Here is a 17815-nt window from a genome sequence, read left to right as displayed (position 1 = left end):
AGATACACATAATGCAGCATGGAGGGGCTCGGAGAAGGTGACAGTGAAGGTGTGTAAGTGTCTGATGGGGTCACACAGCTCATAAAAGGACAACTGCCCGGCCTCATAATCCAGATATATCCTGACTCTATAACTGGAGATCTTGTCAGGTAACCGGATCTCTTTACTATCATGTATCACTGAATACTGATTATTATTACATCTCCACAAACTCCAGGACTTGTTATTATTTCCAATGTATGAGCTACCTCCCCTCCTGTCTATACTGGGATAACACATCCCCACCCTCCAACCCCCTGATCTACTGCTCTCCACATCCCAGTAATGTCGTCCTGAGGTAAATCCTCTCCTGCTCATCACCTGATTATAACCCTGGAATCTCTCTGCTGTTTCTGGACGTTTCTGCTTCTCTCGTGTCCAGGTCGCAGTTTTCAGGTCGTCTGATATAAGGACATTATTATTAGCTGTGGTTACATCCAGTAATATGTCTGCAGGACCCTCCACATAGATCCCGCTCCTTATACCTGATATTACGTCATATAATTTGTGTAATGTGTGTGAGATCACAGCCACATCCAGGTCATCTCCATCATGGAGCTGTTTATCATGTCCTCCTGTGTCCTCATCACCTCCCTTCTCCTCAGGATCACACAAGTCACCGGTGTCTGGTTCCTGTAAGACAGTCAGTGGATCCGTCATGTTACACAGCTCCTCAATGTGTCTCATCTTCCTGGACAGCTCGTCCTTCTTTATTTCCAGATGATGGATCAGAGCAGACAGTGACAGTGACTCTTCCTTTTCCTGCCTGGAGATCTCACTCAGGACCTTCTTCTCCAGGTCGTCCACCCGTCTCCTGATGTCTGTACACAGGGCAGTGACTCTCTCGGCTTCTCCAGCTGCTTTTCCTTGAGCTTTTCTCCTGCGCTCCTCCAGTCTCTGGACTCTTTCCTCAGTCTTCTCTCTCTTTGTGATCAGTTTCTGCAGATCATTTCTCAATTTCTTCTCCTTCTTCTCAGAGGCCTCATCCAGCATCTCCACCTGGTGTCCCCGATGATCTCCGGCCAAACTGCAGGACACACAGATACAAGCAGCGTCCTCAGTGCAGTAATATATCTGGACCTTCTTATGGACAGAACATTTCCTTTTCTCCAGAGAAGTGCTGGGATCAGATAAGACGTGTTCTGGTGATTTGCTGTGAACCCTCAGGTGTTTATCACACAGAGAAGCCTCACAGCGAAGACAGGATCTAACAGCAGGTACAGGAGAGTCCACACAGTAAGTGCAGCAGATCCCGGTGATCTCCTCTTGTTCTTGCTGAGTAATCAGGAAACGTTCTGCGACTTTATGGAGATTTATGTTCCTCATCAGTGACGGCCGCACCCGAAACTCTTCTCTGCATTCAGAACAGGAATAAACTCCAGACCCGTCCTGTGTATCCAGCACACGACCAATACAGACCCGGCAGAAGTTGTGTCCACATCTCAGCATTACAGGGTCCTTAAATGTAGATAAACAGATGGAGCAGAGCAGCTCGTCTCTCAGATCAGCAGACGCCATGGCAGACGGAAGAAGGAAGAAATGAAACTGAAAGTGTCTATTAGGCCGGGATCACACTACAGCGAGATACGGCAGAGTCTCGCAGGTTAAAACCAAGCTCTGGCACCGGCACTCTGGAGCGGAGCGTGCAGCTCCATGTGTTGCTGTGCGGCCGCACGCTCCGCTCTGGAGTGCCGGTGCCAGAGCTTGGTTTTAACCTGCGAGACTCTGCCGTATCTCGCTGTGTGTGATCCCGGCCTTACTCAGTACTTAGCAATGTTGTAGTTACACCCATTCACTTAACTTCTTGAAGAATCTGGCACCAGATTTTTTCTACCCCTCCTGAGAGAATCATGATGTAGGGGAAAATACCCTAATTACAGCAATTTATCACTTCCTTTAATGGGTCCTGTATTTTTTTATTAACCCCTTCACAAAATTTTACATAAATATACGTCATGGTGGGGAAAGGGTTCACGCAAAATGACATAAATTGATAGCAAAACTATAACATAAACATATAGCTGACCTTCCACTGTCACCTCGGTGCCATTTAACCCTCTAAACGCTGTGATCGATATCAATCGCAGCATTTAGAAGGCTGGGAGAGGGAGGGGTGCTCCTTGTCCCTTCAGATTGGCCCTCCTGTGACGTTATCACAAGGACCCTATCGTTGCCATGGCAATGAGAGGTCATCCTGACCACATCCTGTGCACCCAGCTACCGCAAGCCTTCTTCCCATTTTTCCTGGGAAGTACTGTTAATTAATATATGATTTGAATAATACCTTCCCAGATGGTACATTATAGGTATATTTTGCCGTTGGCTACCCCCTTCTTTTTTCAATTTGTGTTTGCTGTGTTTTGCACAGGTCTTGGTGGTATCCCTATGGATTATAAAGCAAAAGAAAAGGCCTGGCTAGGCCAAGTGGAACAAGTATTCGGGGGCAGTGTGGGTGCTCCACAGCCTGATGATCGCAAATGGGAGGATCTGTGTTCCTCCATTCAGGACCTTTTAATTAAGAGAACTAAATTATGGTGGAACCGTGTGTTCCTCGAAAGATATGTGGCCGCTAAAATGATACCAAGGGGGTTGAGAGTCCGTGTAATTCCCACCTTTCCAGTGGAAGATGCCCAATTTATTTCTAATTGGGAAGAGATCTGTAGTACATGCTCATTAGCACTAATTAAATTACTGATTAATCTCAATTCTAATAACATATGTGAGTTGGATAAATTGATTGACTCTACACAAAGTGAGCTTCGTACCGGTTGTCCTATTGAAAAGATTAATTCATTTGATCTTAATTTGGAAAAAACTCTTGACTCAGTAGTCAAAAAAATTCATGAATCTCAAATTACTAAATTTAACCGTGACCAGAGGGATTATCAACAACATACTGTATACCTATGGAGGAAGCCGAAAATTATTCAACAACACCTTAAAAGTGCATCATCAGTGACCTCCATTTCATCTTTGGGCGAACAGTCTGATACCTCTGTGTATTCGATTACCACAAGATCTGGTACTACCGGTAATAGAGCACGAGGCTATCATCCGTATAAAAGACGGACCCCCCGCTCACCTGACCAACTAGGGAGGGACAACAAGGTGATCAACCTTAGTAGTCATGTTCTTTCTCCATCTGATCTTTCCCTTTTGAGTAGAGGTCTTTCTTTCTCCCCGGTGGCGGGTATGGACACCTTTTCGGTGATTAAAGATCTTCACTTATTTGCTCGATCTGTATTATTTAAACGCTATTTCTTTGATGATAACCTTCACCAACTTTTTCCCACAGAGGAGGAGCAAGATACATTGAGGATTCTTGAGGAGCTCTCCAGTGAAAATGTCGCGGAGGGAGGTAAAATCCCACCCGCTATTAGACCACGCTCAAGGAAGTTCCCTCCTCTCTCTACATGCACTCCCATTGATATGTTTGTCCAGGTGGTAACCCAGGATCTTCTTAAGATACCACAGCACCTTGGGAGGGACAATTTAAGTAGAGACGAGAGGACGCGACTGCGCTATCTTAAAGGTATTCCGGATGTTGTACTGAAACCGGCCGACAAGGGAGGTAATGTGGTCATTTGGCCTAAGGTCATGTATGAGAGGGAGGCCTTTAGGCAATTACATAATACCATATGTTATAAAAAATTGACCTTTAATCCCTTGTCGGCTTTTAGTGCACAACTGGATAATATTTTGGATGCCGCTGTCGCTGGAGGGATTATTACAAAAGAACTATCCCTGGCACTTCGTGTCACTGAACCTACCGTCTCTACTTTTTACCTCCTTCCCAAGGTGCATAAAGATACCAGGGTGCCACCTGGCAGACCTATTATCTCTGGAAATGGGAACTTCCTTGAGAAAGTAAATCAGTGGATAGATTTCCACCTTCAACCATTGGTTTCTAATCTGCCTTCCTTTTTGAAGGACACTGGGGATCTCCTCAAGAAGGTCGACTCAGTCCATTTGGACAAGGATACAATTCTAATGACGGCTGATGTCGAATCCTTATATACAAACATCAAACATGGGGACGGCCTTAATGCTGTACGTTTTTTCCTCGATTTGTCTGGCTCCTCCTCTGACTTTGCTAAACTTTTGTTGGAACTACTTGAATTTGCCTTAACCCATAATTTTTTCGTTTTTAAGGGGTCCTTTTTCCTGCAGCTCCAAGGAACAGCCATGGGGGCGGCCTTCGCGCCCTCCTATGCCAATCTGTTCCTTGGGCTGTGGGAAAGGGACCTCTTCCTGTCAGATCGGGGGTCGTCAATGGACCGGGCCCTCCTTTGGGCCCGCTACATTGACGACATACTCATGATCTGGCAGGGACCCCCCCAAGATTTGGTTACGTTTATGGATGAATTAAATATTAATGAATTGAATATCCATCTCACATATCATTGGAGTAATGAATCTGTGGAATTCCTGGATGTCATGCTTAAGAAGGACCAGCTCGGTTTTTTACAAACCGACCTGTTCCGGAAGCCGACATCCACGAATTCCCTATTACATGCGACATCATGTCATCCTTCACATGTTGTTAGAGCCGTACCGGTGGGACAGTTCCTCCGTTTGCGGAGGATCTGCTCCACCGAGGCTGATTTTGAGCAACAGGCTAAAGAGCTTCAGATGAGATTCCTTAGTAGGGGCTACAGTAAACGGGCTGTTAAGAAGGCCTACAATAGGGCAAGATTTGCCCCTCGTGAATCTCTGATTTATGATCAGAAATCCAGCTGGTCTAGACAGCCTGATAGACAAATACGTTTTGTGACCACCTTTAATTCTCAGGCGCATAAAATTCGTGAAGCTCTATCTAAATCCTGGCCAATTCTTAGGGTGGACAAAACCATCTCTAAAATTCTACTTTTTATTCTAATTTTTTTACAAACCGACCTGTTCCGGAAGCCGACATCCACGAATTCCCTATTACATGCGACATCATGTCATCCTTCACATGTTGTTAGAGCCGTACCGGTGGGACAGTTCCTCCGTTTGCAGAGGATCTGCTCCACCGAGGCTGATTTTGAGCAACAGGCTAAAGAGCTTCAGATGAGATTCCTTAGTAGGGGCTACAGTAAACGGGCTGTTAAGAAGGCCTACAATAGGGCAAGATTTGCCCCTCGTGAATCTCTGATTTATGATCAGAAATCCAGCTGGTCTAGACAGCCTGATAGACAAATACGTTTTGTGACCACCTTTAATTCTCAGGCGCATAAAATTCGTGAAGCTCTATCTAAATCCTGGCCAATTCTTAGGGTGGACAAAACCATCTCTAAAATTCTACCGGATCGTCCCCTTATCTCCTTTAGGTGTGCCAAGAACCTTAAAGATCATCTTACGAGGAGTCATTATGAGGGGATATCCAGGGTCACTTTCCTCGATAATACCCCCCCTCGTTTAGGTTCCTCACCCTGTGGCCACTGCGTGGCGTGCCCCAATGTGGATCGGACCCAGGTCTTCACCGATTCTAGTGGGGAGAAAACATTTAATATTAAAAAGACGATAAATTGTACAACGCGCTGGGCCATTTATTATGCCACATGCCCGTGTGGCCTAATATATATAGGCCTCACATCACGTAATTTTAAAATTCGTATACGTGAGCACGTACGTGGAATTGAGGCGGCTGCCGACCCTAAAATAGATATTACCAAACTAACTACTCTCCCCAGACATTTTAGGGAACATCACGGATGTGATGGTAAATTAATTAGATTTAGAGGGATTGATAGCTTGGATATCGGTATTAGGGGTGGTAAATTAACAACGAGGCTTGCACGCCTAGAGACAAAATGGATTTGGACTTTGCAGACACTTCACACCCTCGGTCTTAATGAGAACTTAAGTTTTGTCCCATTTTTGTGATCATCTGACTGTTGAGTGCTCTCGCTGATAGCATACTCTTACCCAAATGTTTTTTAACCTTTTTTACCTCTGTTTTTAGTTCTTGTGTATTTAGGCTAGTTCCGTGTCTGTTCCCGTGATGGTCCGTTCATTCATGCTGCACATTTCTGGAGGAGGTCACCTGTGGAGGTGGAAGATTTAGGAAATAGAATTAAAAAAAGAAGAAAAAGAGGAAAATGAGAAAAAGTATATGAATAGAAGTGAAAAACTGCTCCACTACCACCATCTAGTGGACATTATCTGTGTGATATTCAAATTATGAAGGCTTCTCATGAACTATTACTGCATTAGTTCAATATATGGACTTACTTTATTGCTTTTCCTTCTTTCCATATATACATATATATCACTTTATTATTATGGACATATGTTTTGCACTAAGGAGATTACCATATGCGGCTAATTGTAATATTATATGCATATACATGACATAGAATAGTTTGTTGTCATTTTATTATTTTTATATTTAATAATTCATTATTGTTTTGTGTATATGCATTGAATGTTAATTGTTCACACTCTGAGAATCGCCGATAGCTGCGGCGTTATTAATCCATCGATTGCCGCGCCACTGTCCCTCTTTATTCCTCATTTCCACCCTTTGGTTGTCCCCGTACCTTATATTACCTTATATTATGTTGCGCATGCGCCCGCCTGCTGTATGGTTGGTGAATGGCGATCCAGTGTTTATTGTGGGCGGATCACGTGGGGCCCCACGTGTGCCGTCCCACATGACCTGGATGATTACATCTCCCTTCACCGTACTAGCGGTTGCTATGATACGTACGGCCGTTTCTGGGTCACGGCTGGTGTTTACTTCCGGTTCCTGGCCTATTTATATAGCACATGTTTTATCGGTTATTATGCGCCCCCTGACGAAGGGTTCCGAAACGCGCGTCGGGGCGGACACCGGGACTCTGCAGCTGCCTAGCACAAGACCTTTAGGGTGATGTATTAATCTATTACCTTTTTGCTTTCTCAAAGTCTCGTTCTGTGTGCATATTAATGTTATATTAGCTGGTATGTTATACTGTGTTACTTTTCTATGGCTTTGAGTTATTTTGTAAGACGGGCCATTGTGCCATTGGCCACTTAACCCTGTTGGTTAAAATTGACCCTTAATGTAAACGGCTATACCAAACATTTACTTGCTTTGGGTCAGCAGCTGCCTTCTCCTGGTGTCTTTGTGTGTTACTTGTTTTTAGACATTTATTGGGTGACTGTGTTGTCACCATTGCCTTCTGATATCTGCACTTTAATAAAGCAATTTTATATAAGACATAAAGTTATCCTTTTGGATTTATTTCCTCTCTCTTTGCTACCATGCATAGAGCATTGTTTAAGAGACTTGTGACAATGCAGCACCACAGCTCCCAACCGTCCCGGATCCAGCGGGGCATTTCCGATTTTGACAGTCTGCCCCGCGGTCATGGGCGGGGCATTAGTTTTCCCGCACTGCAATGTCACTCATCCTTCCCCTCGTAGAGCAGCACACCATATATATGGCTGCTCTGTGCTCACAGGACCTGTGATGAGATCACAGGAGTGGAGGAGTCAGGGGTCACGTGATCGGGGCCTCCATGTATGCATGTAGGTCAGGACTCTGCTGGTTGTCATGGTGCTGGATGAGGTAAGTTTATGTGTTGGGTCAGGAGGTGTTTACAGTGTGGATGTAGCAGAGCCGTGTGTGTACGAGGTGTATGGAGCGGAGCCATGTGTGTATAATGTGTACGGAGCAAAGCCGTGTGTGTACGAGGTGTACGGAGTGGAGCCATGTGTGTATGAGGTGTACGGAGCGCAGTCGCATGTGTACGAGGTGTACGGAGCGCAGCCACATTTGTGCAAGGTGTATGGAGCGCAGCCGCATGTGTACGAGGTGTACACAGCACAGCCGCGTGTGTACAAGTTGTAAGTCGCGAAGCCGCGTGTGTATGAGGTGTGCAGAGCAGAGCTGCATGTGTACGAGTTGTACGGAGCTGAGCCGCGTGTGTGCAAGGTGTACAGAACAGGGCCCTGTGTGCAAGAGGTGTACAGTGCAGAGCCGCGTGTGTACGATGTGTATGGAGTGGAGCCGCGTGTGTATGAGGTGTATGGAGCGCAGTCGCATATGTACGAAGTGTACGGAGCGCAGCCGCATTTGTACGAGGTGTATGGGGCACAGCCGCATGTGTACGAGGTGTACACAGCGCAGCAGCGTGTGTGCGAGGTGTACAGAGCGGAGCCCTGTTTGTACTAGGTGTACGTCATGAAGCCGCATGTGTACGAGGTGTATGGAGCGGAGCCACATGTGTACGAGTTGTACGGAGCGGAGCCGCATGTGTACGAGGTGTACGGAGCAGAGCCCCGTGTGTACAAGGTGTACGGTTAGGAGCCGTGTGTGTACGAGATGTACGGAGCGGACCGGTGTGTACTAGGTGTTCGGAGCAGAGCCACATGTGTACGAGGTGTACGGAGCGGAGCCGTGTGTACAAGGTGTACGGAGCGGAGCCGCATGTGCAATGTGTATGGAGCGGAGTCGTGTGTGTGTATGAGGCGTGCAGAGTGAAGCCGTGTGTGCAAGGTGTACGGAGCAGAGTCGTTTGTGTACGAGGTGTACGGAGCGGACGCTAGCTGTGTCGGATAGGAGCCGATATTGCGAGCATCATGTGTGGCCATTATACAGTATGGAGCATAATGTGGTGCCATTATACAGTATGGAGCATCATGTGTGGCTATTAAACAGTATGGAGAATCATGTGTGGCCATTATACAGTATGGAGCATCATGTGTGGCCATTATACAGTATGGAGCACTGTGTGTGGCCATTATACAGAATGGAGCATCATGTGTAGCCATTATACAGTATGGAGCACTGTGTGGCCATTATACAGTATGGAGCATCATGTGTGGCCATTATACAGTATGGAGCATCATGAGTGTTCATTATACAGTATTGAGCACTGTGTGGCCATTATACAGTATGGAGCATCATGAGTGTTCATTATACAGTATGGAGCATGATGTGTGGCCATTATACAGTATGGAGCATCATGTGTGGCCATTAAACAGTATGGAGCACTGTGTGGCCATTATACAGTATGGAGCATCATGTGTGGCCATTATACAGTGTGTGGAGCACTGTGTGGCAATTATACAGTATAGAGCATCATGTGTGGCCATTATACAGTATGGAGCACTGTGTGGCCATTATACAGTATGGAGCATCATGTGTGGCCATTATACAGTATGGAGCACTGTGTGGCCATTGTACAGTATGGAGCATCATGTGTGGCCATTATACAGTGTGTGGAGCACTGTGTGGCCATTATACAGTATGGAGCATCATGTGTGGCCATTATACAGTATGGAGCATCATATGGGGCCATTTTACAGTATGGAGCATCATGTGTGGCCATTATCCAGTATGGAGCATCATGTGTGGCCATTATACAGTATGGAGCATCATATGGGGCCATTTTACAGTATGGAGCACTATGTGTGGCCATTATACAATATGGAGCATCATGTGTGGCCATTTTACTGTATGCAGCACTGTGTGGCCATTATACAGTATGGAGCCTCATGTGTGGTCACTATACAGTATGGAGCACTGTGTGGCCATTATACAGTATTGAGCACTGTGTGGCCATTGTACAGTATGGAGCACTGTGTGGCCATTATACAGTATGGAGCACTGTGTGGCCATTATACAGTATGGAGCACTGTGTGGTCATTATACAGTATGAAGCACTGTGTGGCCATTATACAGTATGGAGCACTATGTGTGGCCATTATACAGTATGGGGCATCATGTGTGGCCATCATACACTATGGAGCATCATGTGGGGCCATTATACAGTATGGAGCATCATGTGTGGCTATTATACAGTATGGAGCCTCATATGTGGCCATTATACAGTATGTGTATGCAAAGGAAAAAAGGGAAGGTGAAAAATTCAGCTCATCAGTTTGAAGCAGAAGTCCTTCTGTGCAAGTTTGCTCAGGAACAAAAGTCTTGATTGACTCAGAATGAAATTCACACAAGGAGGTGCCTGGATTAGAGGCGTTGTCCACAACAGAAAAAAAATAGGAAGTAAATCTCCAGTGTGACACTTGGATAAAAGCTCAATTTATTTAGACAAATCCATTAAAATCCTTGTTTCATAGTGGTACAGCAAATGATGGGGTACATGATACGACCAACGGGTTTTGACCTTATACAGTACGGCGCATCATGTGTGGCCATTATACAGTATGGAGCACTGTGTGGGCATTATACAGTATTGAGCACTGTGTGGCCATTACACAGTATGGAGCACCATGAGTGTTCATTATACAGTATGGAGCATGATGTGTGGCCATTATACAGTATGGAGCATCATGTGTGGCCATTATACAGTATGGAGCACTGTGTGGCCATTATACAGTATGGAGCACTGTGTGGCCATTATACAGTATGGAGCATCATGTGTGGCCATTATACAGTGTGTGGAGCACTGTGTGGCCATTATACAGTATGGAGCATCATGTGTGGCCATTATACAGTATGGAGCACTCTGTGGCCAAAATACAGTATGGAGCATCATGTGTGGCCATTATCCAGAATGGAGCATCATGTGTGGCCATTATACAGTATGGAGCATCATATGGGGCCATTTTACAGTATGGAGCACTATGTGTGGCCATTATACAATATGGAGCATCATTTGTGGCCATTTTACAGTATGCAGCACTGTGTGGCCATTATACAGTATGGAGCACTGTGGGGCCATTATACAGTATTGAGCATCATGTGTGGCCATATGTTTTTGTTTATAATTATTGTTTATGAAACAATGTGATTAGCAGTGCTAAATGTGTGTTGTTGGGGCGTGGATATGGGTGTGGTCAGAGGTGTGGCCTAAAATATGCCGCTGCGCGCCGCCGCAAACTTTGTCCCTCTCTCACTTCTTCAAAAGTTGGGAGGTATGAATTCACACATATCCTGACACTATCACTGGAGATCTTGTCAGCCAGTAGAATCACTTTACTATATCACTGAATACTCAGTGTTCTACCTCAACAAACTCCAGGACTTGTTATTATATCCAATGTATGACTGACCTCAGGGGTGGATTAAGGGTAGCCAGGGCCCCGGGCTGTTCAGACACTGTGGGCCCCCCCCCTGGTCATGTGACGGGGGTCATGTGACGGGGGTCATGTTATACCCGAACCAGATTATTCCAGAAAAATGGCCGGGCCCTACTCTACTGTAACCTATTAAATATTTGTTAAAATCTGCAATACAATTTAGGTATATTTTAACCAATAATATCACATACAAGGAACAAATACCACCGCGCCATGACCAGACCACAAATTACAACCACAGTGATCGAATAATATCGCATACAAGGAACAAATGCCACCGCACCATGTCAAGACCACATATTACCACCACTTGCACTTGGTGACCAAATAGCACATTCAAGGGACAAATACCACAACACCATTTCCAGACCACATATTACCACCACATAGTGACTGAATACTACAATACTGATCAGTAATTTAAAAAAAAAACAAAAACACAATACTATCACCATAAGTGCCAGTATTCACAGGAGATCTGTACTTAGTATGCAGTGTCTGTGTACAGGTAATACAGTGATCACTGGTGACATTGTACACAGGACCTCTGTATATAGTATACAGTGTATAGTGTCAGTGTATAGGTAACACTGACTCACCAGTGATGTCTCTAGGTGAAGTCCTTCATCTTTCATCCAGCACAGACCGCCATCATTTCTTCCAGCCAGGACTCGTTTCTGCAGGAAATAACACAGTTATCTCGAGCTCCGCTTGCAGAACACATTACTTAATTTTTCACAACTTCTACATTACACCACATGGAGAAAAAAAGGCGATATAGTGTCACTCTGCACAGTAACAGGACCGCCCCCCCCCATTTAAAACGGTATACTCAAAAAATAAAATAAATACAGCACTGCAGTAATAATATCCCTTAATTAGCCCCTATGGTAATAATATTCCCCACCCTGGCCCCGTGTGTCTCATTCCTGGCTCCAGCCATATGTTCTCGCATCCTGCCCTCATGAGTATCCATTCTACACCATATGATCTCCCCATCTTGCCCCATCTGTCTCCATCGTATCCATCCTGCCCCATGATCTAATCCTGCCCCATGTCTTTCATTCTACCCCGTGTCTCCAATCATGCCCCGTGTCTACATTCTGCCCATGCCTCCAGTCCTGCCCCCAGTGTGTCCAGCAATCTGCCCCAGTATGTTCAGCATATTGCCCCAGTGTGTCCAGCATATTACCCCAGTGTGTCCAGCATTGCCCCCAGACAGTGTCTCCAGCAATCTGCCCCAGTGTCTGACTCCAGCATATTACCCCCAGTGTGTCCAGGATTGCCCCCAGACAGTGTGTCCAGCAATCTGCCCCAGTGTGTCCAGCATATTACCACCAGTGTGTCCAGCAATCTGCCCCAGTATGTCCAGCATTGCCCCAGTGTGTCCAGCATGTTACCACCAGTGTGTCCAGCAATCTGCCCCAGTATGTCCAATTGTCATTGTCCAGCAATGCCCCAGTGTCTCCAGCATTGCCCCAGTGTATCCAGCATTGCCCCCAAACAGTGTGTTCAACAATCTGCCCCAGTATGTCCAGCATATTGCCCCAGATTATCCAGCATTGCCCCCAGTGTGTCCAGCAATCTGCCCCAGTGTCTCCAGCATATTACCCCCAGTGTGTCTAGCAATCTGCCCCAGTATGTCCAGCATTGCCGTCAGTGTGTCCAGCAATCTGCCCCAGTGTCTCCAGCATTGCTCCAGTGTCTCCAGCATTGCCCCAGTGTCTCCAACAATCATCTGCCCCAGTGTGTCCAGCAGTCTGCCCCAGTGTGTCTCCAGCAATCTGCCCCAGTGTCTCCAGCAATCTGCCCCAGTGTCTCCAGCAATCTGCCCCAGTGTCTCCAGCAATCTGCCCCAGTGTGTCCTCCAGCATTGTCCCAGTGTGTCCTCCAGCATTGCCCCAGTGTCTCCAGCATTGCCCCAGTGTCTCCAGCAATCTGCCCCAGTGTGTCCTCCAGCATTGCCCCAGTGTGTCCCGCAATCTGCCCCAGTGTCTCCAGCATTGCCCCAGTGTCTCCTCCAGCATTGCCCCAGTGTGTCCAGCAATCTGCCCCAGTGTCTCCAGCAATCTGCCCCAGTGTCTCTAGCAATCTGCCCCAGTGTCTCCAACATTGCCCCAGTGTCTCCAGCATTGCCCCAGTGTCTCCAGCAATCTGCCCAGTGTGTCCAGCAATCTGCCCCAGTGTCTCCAGCAATCTGCCCCAGTGTCTCCAGCACTGCCCCAGTGTCTCCAGCAATCTGCCCCAGTGTGTCCTCCAGCAATCTGCCCCAGTGTGTCCTCCAGCATTGCACCAGTGTGTCTGCAGCGCCCCCACTGCCGCAGGGCCGAGGGGTACCCGGTACCGGGCCTCTGAGTCTCTGCTCTGGGGGTTGTCACGGTGGCTAGGCCCGGTCCGTGACCCTGCTGAGGGGCGCCCCAAATAATAGGTGTGGATGGTGGTAGTGGTGCGGTGCAGTAAATAACGAGGACACCAGGTTGCAGTCTCTTTACCTCTTTACTGAAGGCTTCTGGGTCCTCAGTCCGGAATACGGTTAACCGGGCTGCGCAAGTCCGGCCGGTCCGATGGCACCTTCAGAGTTCCCGTTGCAGGTGGAAATCTGTGCCTACCTTCTAGCGCTTGTGTGTTGTGGTCCTCCCCTGCTGTGCTTACGGGATAGTCCCCACAACTGTTGTGTCTGTTCCTCGTGTTCCCTCACAACAACTCGATTCTGATGTTCTTCTTATTCTCGTCCCCCAGATCTTATGGTAGGACGCACCCGTATGACGGGAAGGCTCGGAGCTCTTCCGGGACCCTAGAGTCGCCCCTCTCCAAAGGTTGCCCCCTATGTCTGCGTAGGTGATGTAGGTGAGACAGCCAGCCTATAGCCCTCTGTCCTGCCGTTGGTTTGAAGTAATGCTTAGAGCTCTGTACTTCCTTGGCGTTCCAGCCACCGGTTATCTATGCCTCAGTAGGATGTTGCCTCGGTCTAACAGCACGACTCCTACTGGTATTCTCCCTGTTGCGTTGATCTCGTTTCTCACTCAGCACAATAAATCTCGCTTCTTGTCCTTTCTTAGGGCACCGCCGCTATGAAGTGCATGCGCGGTCCCGTAGCTTTCTCTCTAATTGCCAGGCCTCTGTCAGGATCCCACCCCTGACAGGGACCCTACCGAATCTTCCCCTACAACACCCTCTGCCACAAGGTGTTGCCTGGTTCCAACCCAGTCAGCGTTCTCTCTAACTTCCTGCCTAACCCCCAGTTTTACCAGACTGTGAGGAGTGGCCTAATGAATAATACCCTTAGCTCCCCCTGGAGGCCAGACTGTGAAATGTATTGGTGTATGTGATACCTGGTCAGATGAACTCCTTCAGTGCCATCAGACGTACCATAGCCCCCCATAGCGGCGGAGCCACAGTACTGCAACGACCAGGACTCTGGGGCTCTGAATGTCCATCAATCTGCCCCAGTGTCTCCAGCATTGCCCCAGTGTCTCCAGCAATCTGCCCCAGTGTGTCCTCCAGCAGTCTGCCGCAGTGTGTCCTCCAGCATTGCCCCAGTGTGTCCAGCAATCTGCCCCAGTGTCTCCAGCAATCTGCCCCAGTGTGTCCAGCAGTCTGCCCAGTGTGTCCTCCAGCATTGCCCCAGTGTGCAATCTGCCCCAGTGTCTCCAGCATTGCCCCAGTGTCTCCAGCAATCTGCCCCAGTGTGTCCTCCAGCAATCTGCCCCAGTGTGTCCTCCAGCATTGCCCCAGTGTGTCCAGCAATCTGCCCCAGTGTCTCCAGCATTGCCCCAGTGTCTCCAGCAATCTGCCCCAGTGTCTCCAGCATTACCCCCAGTGTGTCCAGCAATCTGCCCCAGTGTCTCCAGCATTGCCCCAGTGTGTCCAGCAATCTGCCCCAGTGTCTCCAGCATTGCCCCAGTGTGTCCAGCAATCTGCCCCAGTGTCTCCAGCATTGCCCCCAGTGTGTCCAGCAATCTGCCCCAGTGTCTCCAGCATTGCCCCTGTGTGTCCTCCAGCATTGCCCCCAGTGTATCCACCGTTATCTTATAAAAAAAAACAAAAAAAAACCCAGAGTCTCCTCACCTGACCAGCGCTCCAAGCGGCGAGCTCCCTCCAGCAGCGCACACTCGCCGGCGACTGACAATGACGTCAGACGCCGGCGACGTGTGCGCTGCGGCCGACTTCAGCTGCCAGCCTCCAATTGGCTGGCGGCTGTTGTTAACTATTGACGTGCGGGCGCGCGCCCGCACGTCAATAGGAAACCGCCGTAGCGCCAGAAGGGGCCCGGTGAGCAGATGAGAAGGGGCCCGATACGGGGCACTTAAATGCCGGCGGCGGCGGGCATACTCGGGCGGATTATCAGAGGGTCAATCTGTGCGGTAGCCCAGGGCCCCCCCACACCACTGGGCCCTGGGCTACCGCCCATATTGACCCTCTGATAATCTGCCCCTGACTGACCTCCCCTTCTGTCTATACTGGGATAACACATCCCCACACTCCAACTCCCTGATTTACTGCCCTCCACATCCCAGTAATGTCCTCCTGAGGTAAATCCTCTCCTGCTCATCACCTGAGGATATTGAAATCCTTCTGCTGTTTCTGAATGATTCCTTTTCTTTTTTGTCCAGATTTCAGTTTTCAGGTCGTCTGATATAAGGAGATTATTAGAAGCTGTGGTTACATCCCATAACATAAATTCAAAGCCATGAGTCTGACCAGACGTGTCTGACCATCTTAGAAATTGCATATTTTAAATTGCAGATTTTTAATTGCTATGAATTAGACTAGAATTGGACTGGAATTGACTGGAAGATAAAGGAATAGAAAACTACTATAATGTTTCGCTTTCTGTTAACATTCATCCCCATACTACTTTATTTCTTCCTATCTCCAGTAATCCCTCCACCTAGTAAGGAACTAATCATTTCTTCCTCCATCCTCCCCAGCCACCTCACCTCCTCCACAGAACTATTCCCCCACATACAATCCTTTCTCTCCAGACACACACGGCCACATCATGTCCTATCCTGCTCCCACCTTCTAACGCTCTGTCTGCTGCTCCTCATTGCTGGTGACATATCCCCAAATCCTGGCCCTCCTCATCACATCCCCACACTCATTTCTAATCCCCTGCCACGATCCTCTACACATCTTCGCAACCACAGTAACCTCATACCCATTCATCCAGCCCCCACTCCCCCAATTTCCCTATCTGGAGCACTATGGAACGCACGCTCTGTCTGCAATAAACTGTCATTTATCCTCGACCTCTTTATCAATAACAAATTCTCCTTCCTCGGCATCACTGAAACCTGGCTCACCCCCTCTGACTCAGCCTCTCCAGCCGCGCTTTCCTATGCTGGATTCCACCTCTCTCACACCCCTCGCCCCAACAGCAAGCATGGCGGAGGAGTTGGTTTTCTCCTGTCAGATAACTGCTCCTTCACCCCAATCCCACTTCCGCCCTCTGTTATCCTCCCTTCCTTTGAGGAGCACTCCGTGTGCATCTACTCCCCCTCCAACCTGAAACTGGCTGTCATCTACCGTCCCCCAGGGCCAGCCACCACCTTCTCTGACCACTTCACCACCTGCCTACTCCATTTCCTCACCGCTGACATCCTCACTATCATCATGGGCGACTTCAACATCCCCATTGACACTCCCCTCTCAGCTGCCACTAAACTTCTATCTCTCACTTCCTCCTTTGGCCTTGCTCAATGGTCTTCTACAGCCACTCACAAAGATGGTCACACACTGGATCTCATCTTCACCCGCCTCTGCTCCCTATCTTAGCTCTCTAACTCACCTCCTCTTCTTTCTGACCACAATCTACTCACATTCTCTCCACTCCTTGTCTACAATCCCCACCCCACAAACTTGCACACCCTCGCAGAAATCTTAAACACCTTGATCTACACTCACTCTCTGAATCCCTCCTCCCTCTCACAGACATAAGCTCCCTACACAATGCGGATGACGCTGCCGCTCTATACAACACCACAATAACTGCAGCTTTGGAATCTCTTGCCCCTCTCACACATACCAAAGCTCGCAAAATCAACAGACAGCCCTGGCACACCCGCCTGACCAAAGAACTGAGGCGAGCTTCCAGGACTGCAGAGCGGAGAGGGAAAAGATCCCACTCCAACGAGCACTTCATCACATTCAAACAGTCCCTCACTACTTTCAAGACCACACTCGCCACAGCAAAACAAACCTACTTCTCATCTCTTATATCCTCCCTGTCTCACAACCCCAAACAGTTATTCAACACCTTCAATTCTCTCCTCCGTCCCCCAGCACCTCCTCCCTCCCCACTCATCTCTGCTGAAGACTTTGCCTCATTTTTCAAGCAGAAGATTGAGAACATCAGAGACAGTTTTAGTCGACAACCCCCAGAACCCTTCCTCCCAACTACCCAGCCCTCCACCTCCAAAACCAACTTCTCCACCATTACAGAAGACAGACTCTCCACTCTACTCTCAAGATCACATCTCACCACCTGTGCACTTGATCCGATCCCATCCCACTTCATCCCAAACCTCGCCACAGTCTTCATCCCAACCCTAACCCATCTCTTCAACCTATCACTAACAACTGGTGTTTTCCCCTCAAGCTTTAAACATGCCTCAATCACACCTATCCTCAAAAAGCCCTCTCTTGACCCATCCTCTGTATCTAGCTATCGCCCTATATCACTTATTCCCTATGCCTCCAAACTACTGGAACAACACGTCCATCTTGAACTGTCCTCCCATCTATCTTCCTGCTCCCT

At 48.0% G+C, this 17815-nt stretch overlaps 1 protein-coding gene across 1 annotated transcript; it reads right to left on the bottom strand.

Moving 5' to 3' along the window:
• Positions 1–6: 6 nt before the first annotated feature.
• On the bottom strand, positions 7–1589 carry LOC143789367 (E3 ubiquitin-protein ligase TRIM39-like; the record flags this gene model as incomplete). The annotated part of the gene is made up of 1 exon (XM_077278997.1): positions 7–1589. A coding segment is annotated over exon 1 (1551 nt), but the record flags the coding sequence as incomplete, so codon positions are not given.
• Positions 1590–17815: the final 16226 nt, after the last annotated feature.

Source organism: Ranitomeya variabilis, unplaced genomic scaffold, assembly GCF_051348905.1.
Source record: "Ranitomeya variabilis isolate aRanVar5 unplaced genomic scaffold, aRanVar5.hap1 Scaffold_224, whole genome shotgun sequence".
Lineage (NCBI taxonomy): Eukaryota > Metazoa > Chordata > Amphibia > Anura > Dendrobatidae > Ranitomeya > Ranitomeya variabilis.
Note: the sequence above shows the minus strand (reverse complement) of the source record. Positions and strands in the feature narration are given on the sequence as shown.